The sequence below is a fragment of the Phalaenopsis equestris genome, unplaced genomic scaffold (assembly GCF_001263595.1).
Source record: "Phalaenopsis equestris unplaced genomic scaffold, ASM126359v1 Scaffold208590, whole genome shotgun sequence".
Classification (NCBI taxonomy): Eukaryota; Viridiplantae; Streptophyta; class Magnoliopsida; order Asparagales; family Orchidaceae; genus Phalaenopsis; species Phalaenopsis equestris.
In genome coordinates, this window is record NW_018227833.1 from 5247 (window position 1) to 15474 (window position 10228).

Below are 10228 nucleotides of genomic sequence, written 5' to 3' on the forward strand. Positions count from 1 at the left end.
TAGAAACTAAATTCAGATTACCCGCAAATATCTCTCAAAACGAAGGTCAATTCGGAAAAAACCATCATGAAAAACCCCACAGAAAAATAACCGAAGCAAGAGAATCACTAAACCAGAGCCTCTAAACAGAGGAAAATCTCACTGAAATCTTGAATCATAGAATCGCCAACTCCATCGTTAGAGCCCTACCGCCCAATCCTTCATGAATCACGAAGATTACTTATTTTCATAAATATTGTTAAGCATATAGAAAGCTACAAAAATTAAGGGAAATATCAATAAAATATTATTTCATTTTGAAAACTTTTAAAAATACATCTAATAAGTTGCATGAAGTATTTTTGTGGACCACACCTTTACATTGCATTAATCTCTCATGTATCAAAGGGGGTTTGGTGGGTTTTTAGATAATATTGATTGGCTTTTATTTGTTGTTTAGTTCTCAAAGGACTAGCAAATTATACTTAAAATTGCCAATAGAACATGCCAATATTCTAGATGTCATTTGCATAGATTCTTACTGAAATAAAGGGAATTCATATTAAAGAAATTATATATTACTAGTTGATTTAATGATGCTTTATTGATGAAGTATAATATCTCCTCCTGTTGAAATAAAAATATTTCGATGGAAGTGCTCTTTGGTGAAGGAGTTTTAAGATAGGCTTGTTTCTTGTAGTGATGATAGTGCCTTCTTGGATTGTTAAATTTCTTTTTCTTTTAAGACAAAAGAACAAGGTTTTGGATCACTTTTACGATGATATCAAATGATGGGGAGGTGTTAGACGGTTCCCAGGATTTTTAGAGTGTTACTGATTGATTTATAGGCGGTGGAAGGCTAAAATTTTACATTTTTAGGACAAGTTTCGAATTAAAATTTAGTGGTAGTGGATAACAGGGGTAAGGATGTTGTACAAGCTTGCTATTTTTGTTTTTATTTTAATGTTATAAGTGTTCTCTGTGTAAATAGTGAAGTTTGGGTGCGAGTTATGTAATTTGGAAAGCTTTGAGTGACATGCATGTAAATCCCCCTATATTTTTTTATTTAAAGAGATAAAAAGTATTTATGAAAGTTTATAATTTATTACTTAAGTACATATCATAAAGTCTTACCCTCACTAATGGGACATGAAATGTGAACTCTATCCCACGATATATCCTTACAAACTGAATGCTTCACCAAATTTTCCAAGGGTAAATCCACACACTGCCCTAGACAAGCACCAAAAGTAATTTTCAAAATGTCGGTTCAAACACAAAAACTTCAATTTTTGGTACATGATAGAAATGATGGCTTATAAGAAATTTTGAAAGCTTAGTGTAATTCATGCCTTATTTGAGGATGTCTAAGTGTTCTTCATAATTTGTATGTTCGAGTCAAGGGAAAGGCAGAGGAAAGTGTGGCTTGATTCATGGCCAATTTCCTACAATTTTAACAGGTCCTTATGAGCTCAATGTGCCTGTTTTCAATTTTTTGTTAGTTGATCCCAAATTGTTAACAAGTCTATGATGAAGTTGATGGATACTTTATTGTGATTATAATTTTGAAGCTACAATTCGCCCTTCTTACACGGAAAGTTATCTTTTGTTCAGGACTTGTCTTTTTGCATGATTTATTGCATTTGTATAAGATCACTACCGAGGAAATGTGAATTTTGAGATATTGAAGAATTGCCTTACAGATTACCGTGTTTCTATACGTTGGCTATTATAATGAATTTTTAATACAGTAGAATCCAAATCTTTTAGGTTTTAATTCGTCTCTTCCAATGAGTCCTATTACTCTCTTGTTTTAAAGTTATGTTGCAGACCAAGGAGTATGGTTTTACTTGTTAAACTTTCTTAATCAACATTTGACAATCCGAAGTGATTTCATACTATATTTCCATGCTAGAAGCAAGAAAGATATTGCCAGCTTTCTTTTGCGTAATTTAGTTTCTAATAGGATCTTTGTCTAAAAGGTATTGAGGTATTATTCCTATGTTTTAAGCACGACTTTTGGCTAATGATTACTTTGTTTGAACTAAAGGGCTTCACTTGTTTTGTAAGACAACTAAGAAAGAGATCTCTTTTCAAGATGGCTTACCTGAAGTGGGTTCCTTTGTCCTTAAATTTCCTTACACCTGCTCTATTAACATTTGCTAAATTTTTTTTTCTGGATTTTAATCTTGTTGTTTCCTTTTCTATGAATGAAATCTTTAGTGTTTTCTTGTTGAGTTTGCAGACCGGTATAATACCGCACTCGTTTGCCACAGATGGCGGTACTTGGCATGCCATCCTCGGCATTGGTTGCGTGTAGAATGTTCAGCAAAAAGCTTAGCTGAACCAGGAGTTTATTCTACTCTTGAGACTGCAATTGCTGCTGCACGGTCAGTTGTTTTACTTTGATGTGAGAATTTGATCAGAGAGAAAGGTATTCATGCTGGTTTCTATTTTGTGATAAAGTCCTGGTGATACCATTCTCATCTCTGCTGCTGGAGATTACATTGCCCATAACCTTCAGATTAAGAAACCTCTGTGCCTCGTAAGTTCTTACCTATTTGTTGCTCAAACACATTCTACCAGTAGTTTATGGCATCTACCGGATCGGTTTAGTTGTTACAGATTAGATTGACTCAGTGCTCTTATTTAACTTGTTTGCATGTGTTGACCTCATTTTTGTGAGGTCTTCTCTCAACTTGTTTCCGCGCATCTTTGTTTTTATTAGATAGGTGGGGGTGAACTGCCTGACGATACCATTCTGACCTGTTTGCGAGGTTATGAAAGGTTCGCTTCGTATTTTAACTCTTGTTTTATGAGAATGTGAATATGAATTACAAGATAAGAATCTTATAAGCATGCAGTGGAAACAATTTTGATTCATTTCCAAATTTTTCTTCTAATCTATATACAGTGCTCTTGAATTCTTTTCCACATGCAAAATGGCAAACCATTTGACATACTGATCTTATATGTAACTATGAATTATAACATATGAATCTTATATGCATTCACTGGAGGCAATTTGGATTCATTTCCCTTTTTTCTTCCAAACCATATACAGTGCTCTTGAATTCTTTTCCACATGCAAAGTTGCAAACCATATAAAATAATTTGCTTATATGTAACTATGAATTATAACATACTAATCTTTTTATGCATTCACTGGAAACAATTTGTATTCATTTCCGAATTTTTCTTCCAAACTATATACAGTGCTCTTGAGTTCTTTTCCACATGTAAAGTTGCAAACCTTACCGTAAGAGCAGAACTGGGTTGTTGCTTACTCCACCGCAGTGGGAGACTCACTGTTGAAGGCTGCATTCTTCAGTGTGAGGAGAATCCTCTTGATTACCTCTCATTCCCTATAGTAAGCACAGCACCTGAATGCAATGGATTTACATCTCTAGCATTGAAGGGAAAATGCCATGGCAGTGTCGGTGCTGACTGTGTCACAGTGTCGAATACTAGAATTGAGGGAGGAGCGAAGGCGGTATCAACAAATGGCAACTTGGTTCTCCAACACGTTCGGGCGATCTATGCCAGGACTTCTATCTTCTTTTGGTTTGAAGTTGGGGAGACGTAGGGGCTATCTTTAGTTTTTTGATTTTCTTATGATGATAGTGCTTTGGCGATACTGTCAGTGGGTGGCTTCATTCATGTAGACTTTGTATTATGAACAATGTTTATATGGAGTTATTTTCGTAAATGCCAGAAAACTTTGTTGGTGGCACCTATTTGCTGCAACTTGTTCCCAGATGAGAGTTTAAAACTATTTTATTTGGAATATGATTGTAATTTATAATGTGTTTTTGCATTATTAGAGTTCAAACTGTGTTCTTTTTATGCTTTTTGGGAAGACATGAAGCTTAAAAAATTTATATTTTTACTCTCGAATATCAGATTGATATATGTAAATTTCTAAGATTTTCCTAGTGAACATTTTCATTGAAGCACTACACACGAATTAGACTGTGCTCTTGAAACAGATAGAACCAACAAAGCAATGGATAAAAATGAACAAATATGTGAAATGGAAATGGCAAAGTGAAAAGCTTTAGCAAAATTAGCGACAATATGTTTATCAGAACTGTGCCCTGGAAACAAACTGGCTTCGCATACCTTGATCCAAAATTATGATCATTTTATTTGACGTATGGCATCCCTGAATACAAAATAATAACAAGTAAAAACTTTGCGCGACATCTTTATCGATAGTTCTGTGTGCATGATATAATTTTGTGAACTGAGTAACAATGTATTTTACAATGCTATTTATTGTTGTTACTAATAATTATGGCTGCCAAGTTATCATCTTACAGACAAAGAAATGCCTTGTAAAATGTTAAAAATTATTTTAAATTTAATAATAGTATACCCGCCAAAAACACTAGCGGCAAATCAAAGCATGATAAACAAGATTTGCCGTGTATCTTTTATATTGGTGTTTTAATATTTCACCAGTAATAAAGGTATGTCTTATACTCAGCTAAATCTTGAGGGAACATTCAGAGCTAAGTTTTGAAAAGGTAATGCTATTTTTTTTTTAAGGAAGAAAATAAAATTCTAGTTGTGAATAAATTGAATGTTTCTCTGTTAGTCAATTATTCAAGCACCAATTCATCAAATCTAGCACTCTCGCCAGATCTAAGAAAAAAAGCAACACTCTTTGCATCCTCATATTTCGGGAAATATTTCCATACATATTACACACGTAGAGCTACGTGAGTAATAACCCCTCAATAACCTCCGCTTCGTAGTTATTAGGGGGTTATTGAGGTATTAATTTAAGAAACATATAACCCAAATAATCTTCCAATAACCTTCGTGGGTTCTATTTCGATGTTATTTATAGATTATTATGGAGGTATTACTGTGTTATTGTTAAGGGAGTAACGCAGAGCTTCGTGCGTGTTCCGTATGAAAATATTTCCCTCATATTTCACTCCAATAACATCATGAAGGACCCTATTGTCTTGTGTGGTAGTGGTTTGTTGACCTAATTTTTTGCTCATTAAGAACTTGTTGAGCACAAAAATGTGCTTGATTTCTGTGCTAGCTTCAGACAAAAGCTATCCCCTTTCAAGGTCAACAATGACATGATACTTGGATCAAGAAAAACTTCACTTAACATGTGCCTGGAGCACATATAATGAAAGATTCTGTAAAAAAAGAAATTTTAAAGTGGTTGGATGTTGTAATCGTTTATTTTATTTCCGACAGTGCTTGTGTTAGTCTGTTCACCGTGTTTCTATGAAAGGGGAAGTGACCGTAGGTGTTAACAAACATAATGAATTAATTCCAACAAGACAAGTCCCTGAGTGGTGAATCAGTATTAATTATATAAAGTTGAATCTTGCCACTAAGAAAGATCACTTTCCTATACCTTTTTTGGACCAAATGTTGGACATGCTAGCTGTGCATCAATTTTTTTGCTTTTTAGATGGATATTCAAGATACCACAAAATACCTATAGCTACTGAGGATAAAAAAAGATAACATTCACAAACTTTTGCTCTTAGAAGATTGTCTTTTAGTTTATGAAATGAACCTGCAACTTTTCAAAGATGCATGATGTCCATTTTCTGCGATCTAATTGAGAAAAGAATTGAAGATTTCATTTGAATGGATATTATGGATACCTCCAATTTTTGGAACCTCCTTTAATTCATGCTTAGATCATTTAATGGGAGTTCTAAAATGCCGTGAAGAAACAAATCTAGTTCTCAATTGAGGAAAAAATGTCAATTTATAGTAGTAGGAGGAATTGTGCTGGGACCTAAAACTTATGAAAGCAGCAGGGAAGTAGATCCAGCAAAAATACAAGTTATTGCTAAACTATCTCCTCTTATTGTAGTGAGAGGAGTTAGAAGTTTTCTAGAACATGCTGAGTTTTACAGATGTTATATTAAAGAATTTTCAAAAATTGCTAAGCCTCTATATCATCTTCTGTAAAAAAGACACGATATTTGATTTTAATCAAGAATGCCAAAATGCCTTCAATTTATTAAAGAAAAAATTAATCACCGCACCTATTATTTTTTCACATGATTAAGAAAAACCATTTGAATTAATGTGTGATGCGAGTGATTATGCTATTGGGGCTGTGTTAGGACAAAAATATGATAAGATTTTTTAAGTTATATACTGCGCTAGTACAACACTTATTAAGCTCAAATTAACTATACTATTACTGAAAAGAAATTATTGACAATAGTGTTCTCTTTTGTTAAAATTAGATCTTATCTAATTGGAGCTAATTGTATTGTGCATACATGATACACCTAAAATATATAGTCTTTATGTACACATTTTTATACCAATTTTTGAGATATTGTGCTTTAATAGAAGATCTTTGTGTGTTTTTCGTTATCTTTGTGTGTTTTTCGTTTATTATATGTGTGTTTTTATTTCAGGTACAATCAAATGGATGAAAATGGTGAAATGAGTGAAAAAGGATCAATTTGGAGCAAAAATAAAGAAGGTGTGCAAAAGAGCACTAGAGGCGCAATTATATGTCTGAGCGCCCAGAACTGGCGCTTACGCGCCAGTAAAACCGAGAAGGTCGTGCCTAAGCGTCAAGTACCTCGCGCTTAAGTGTCGTAAGTAGTTATTTGATGATTCAATGAATTTTGACAAATTTTTGAAGAGGTGTTTGAAGCAACCCTTAGTGAAAACGTGGGAAATAGTTAATGGACACAAAAATACATTCAATTGGATTTGGAAAGGAGGAAACTCTTAGAAGATTCATTGAATGTGAACACATTTTGAAGAGACACCAATGCACCTTTTGGAAAATTATAAAAGGACTTGGATTGGATTGAAGAGTATTCTTCTAGCCTTCCTCCCAGCGCCTTAGAGAGACTCCTACTACCCCCCATAGCCACGCCACCTATGCTTCTCTCTTAGATTAATTAGGATAAATTATTAGAGAGAAGAACAGAGTTGTAGTTTATGAGTAGAGAGTATTGTAAGAGAAAGGAATAGAAGAGATTCAAAAGAAATTCAAGAGTTTTGTGGAGAAGATTTGAGATAAGTTTTTATCTTTATGACTACATTTGATTTTAATTTAAACTTCTTGTTTGTTTGCATGATTTCTACTTTCAAACTTAAGTGTGGTTAAGTTTTCTCCATGAATTCTATGTAGTTTTTTTTATCTTTTTCCTTAAAATGATAAGTGATTAAGTATTGGATGGAAGTTGATTGAAGTATTAATCTTTAATGTTGGAATAAGTTGTGATGATTTTAAACATTGTACTTCATTTACTTCTTGATTTGGCCAATTAACATGTTAATATTTTTTATGAGAACATGTAAGATCTGAGATGGTATTATCTTAATCAACTAATGGTAAGAATCACATGAGATTGTATGAATGATAATGTAATTCATATGATTCAGTGCAAATAAATAGAGAAATAAACTTTGAAGGGTGTAGAATTAAAGGACTTTAGAGTGACAGGCTAAAGCCCCAATTCAGTTTATATTTTTAGGTTTTGATACGAGATGTTAGCCCTTAAGTGGAGAGAGAAGATGGAACTCTAGAGTAAGAGCTAGTATCTTCCATACCTAACCTATCTTCAAGACTATTCAAACATTAAAATAGTCAATGTTCTTTATAGAACCTCTAGTAAAAGTAAAGAATATTATTGCTCCTATTTGACAAAACACAATTTGAATACTTTCGCAACATAATTCCTATACTTATTACTGATTCACGATAAGGAAAAATATATTTTATTTATATTGCCTTAATCTTACAAATATTTAATTAAATATAGTTAGTTGTTTACTTTACTTTAAATTATCAAAAATTACAAAATGCATTGAACTTTCATTCATAATATAACATCTAAAGTTTGAGTGAGAATATTTTGTTAAGTAAAATTTGTTATCTAATTTCTGCTAATTTTAGTTGCATATTGTATTTTTGTCCCTGTGGGTTCGATATTTGAAGCTTAATAAAAAAGTTTTATATTACTTGGTAATGGTACGTACACATGCGTATTATCCTATAATTAAATATCATAATTGCATTATTATTTGCTTTGAAGTCAAATTTTTGCCTAGCTGTTGCTGGTGATTAAGTTTCTGGTTGTCATTTCAAAGTAAGAATTATAAGTAAGGAAAAATTAAGAATATAATCGCATACATCATATTGTCATATAAAATCGAGATCAAGTTTTTGATGATGTTGCGAGGGACAAATATAAAAATTTTTGAAGAAATTTTTAGAAAGCCAATTTCTATTATTAGAAAGTCTTATTTAAACTTTTAGATTTATTATAAGAATATTGCAATGTTATTTTTATATAAGTTCTTGTTTGTGTAATTTTTTTTATGTGGTTTTGTAGTAGTGTATGCGTAGTTCAAGTTCTACAAGACTAGTGCCCTACGATTCTGAATTAGAAAGAACTATTAGAAAAATTTAAAAAATCAAAAATACTGAAAAAGACAAAAAATTTCAAGAAATGACATCAAAATAATCAAAATGTTGAAATTAATCATGAGTTTAGACCTTTAAGATATTATTCAAACCCTACAATAGATGAACTTCATTGTAGTATTCAAAAATCTGCTGAGCTGGCTAATTAATTTGAACTTAAACATGCTATTATCCAAATGAAATCAAATAATCAGTTTGGGGAAGCACTAACTGAAGATCCAAATTTACATCTTGCTAATTTTCTAAAATTGTTTGCTACATTTAAATATGATGGTGTATCAGATGATGCTATAAAACTTATACTTTTTTGTTTCTCATAGAAGAATAAGACTAAGATATGGTTACATTCATTAGCACCTAGATCTATCAGAACTTGGGGTGATTTAGCGTAGAAATTTCTTGCTAAAAATTTTCCACCATAAAAAATTGTAAAGTTTAGAAATGATATTACATATTTTTGTCAGTTTGAAGGGGAATCTATTTATGAAGCATGAGAATGATTTAAAGAATTACTAAGAAAGTGTCCACACTATACCAGATTGGTTAATAATTCAAATATTTTACAATGGATTAGCTAGATCTCTTAGAGTTATTATCGATGCCGCTGGTGGTAGTTCATTGATGTCAAAACTATTTCATGGCGCTTATGCTTTAATTGAAGAGGTTTCAAGGAAGTTAGACCAATTTGGAATGAATTTTTCTCAACCAATTGCAATGATTGAAGAGAATTCATAAGGCCAAATGGTAGATTCTCAAGCATCATTAGAAACTTTGAATGCAATAAACAACAAGCAAAATAACCCATATTCAAACTATTATAACTCAGGTTGGAAGAACCATCCTAACTTTAACTAGAACAATACTTTAGGTGGTATTAATCAACAACGGGGGAACAACCAAGTAAACCCATTGGGAAACTGGAACAATCTAGGTAATAGTAATTATAGACCTGCTTATCCTCAAGGTTTTAACAGAAATCCACAATTCAAGAAGATAAAGTTGTCTATAGAAAAAGTAGTGTTATAAATGGTAAATCAGTTACAAAGTCAAGGATCTACAATTAGAAATATTGAGAATCAATTGGGACAAATAACAAGTTCATTAAGTAATAGATCTCAAGGAACACTTCCTAGATACAGAAGTAAATCCAAAAGACCAGAATAAAGAGCAAGTAAAAGCCGTTCAACTTAGAAGAGGAAGAGAATTTGAAGGTAAAATTTAAAAAGAGATTAAAGTAGAGAGAGAAAAATTGAAGAGCTTGAAGAGGATGCTTCGAAAGATTCTTCGAAAGGTTTAGAGAGATCTATTTCTCCACTTAAAATTGATTTGAAAAAACCACCACCTCCATTTCCTCAGAGACTTCGTCAAAAAAAGTTGGATAAAGAATTTTCAAAATTTATGAAAATCTTTAAAAAGCTTATAATTAATATTCCATTTACTGAAGCTTTAGAACAAATGCCAAGCTATGTGAAGTTTATGAAGGATATTCTTAACAGGAAATAAAAGTTTGAAGATAACGAGACAGTTGCACTTAGTGAGAAGTGCAGTACTATAATTTAGAAAAAGCTTCCTAAAAAGCTTAAAGATTGTGGTAGCTTCACAATTTCATGTGCAATAGGTGACAGATTTTATGGGAAAGCTTTATGTGATTTAGGTGCAAGCATTAACCTTATGCCATTATCAATGTTTAAAAGTTTTGGATTAGGAAATATATCACCTACTACTGTAAATCTGTAGTTAGCAGATCATTCAATAACATATCCTAAGGTATAGAAGATGTGGTATAGAAGATGTTTTAGTGAA

General features: G+C 32.2%; 1 protein-coding gene across 1 annotated transcript; it reads left to right on the forward strand.

Annotated features, from left to right (window-relative positions):
• Positions 1–2224: 2224 nt before the first annotated feature.
• LOC110036568 (F-box protein SKIP5) lies at positions 2225–3756 on the forward strand (the record flags this gene model as incomplete). Its single annotated transcript, XM_020741042.1, is given in 4 exon segments — positions 2225–2369; positions 2446–2524; positions 2708–2766; positions 3196–3756. Coding segments are annotated over 4 exon segments (653 nt in total), but the record flags the coding sequence as incomplete, so codon positions are not given.
• Between the last annotated feature and the right edge of the window lie 6472 nt (positions 3757–10228).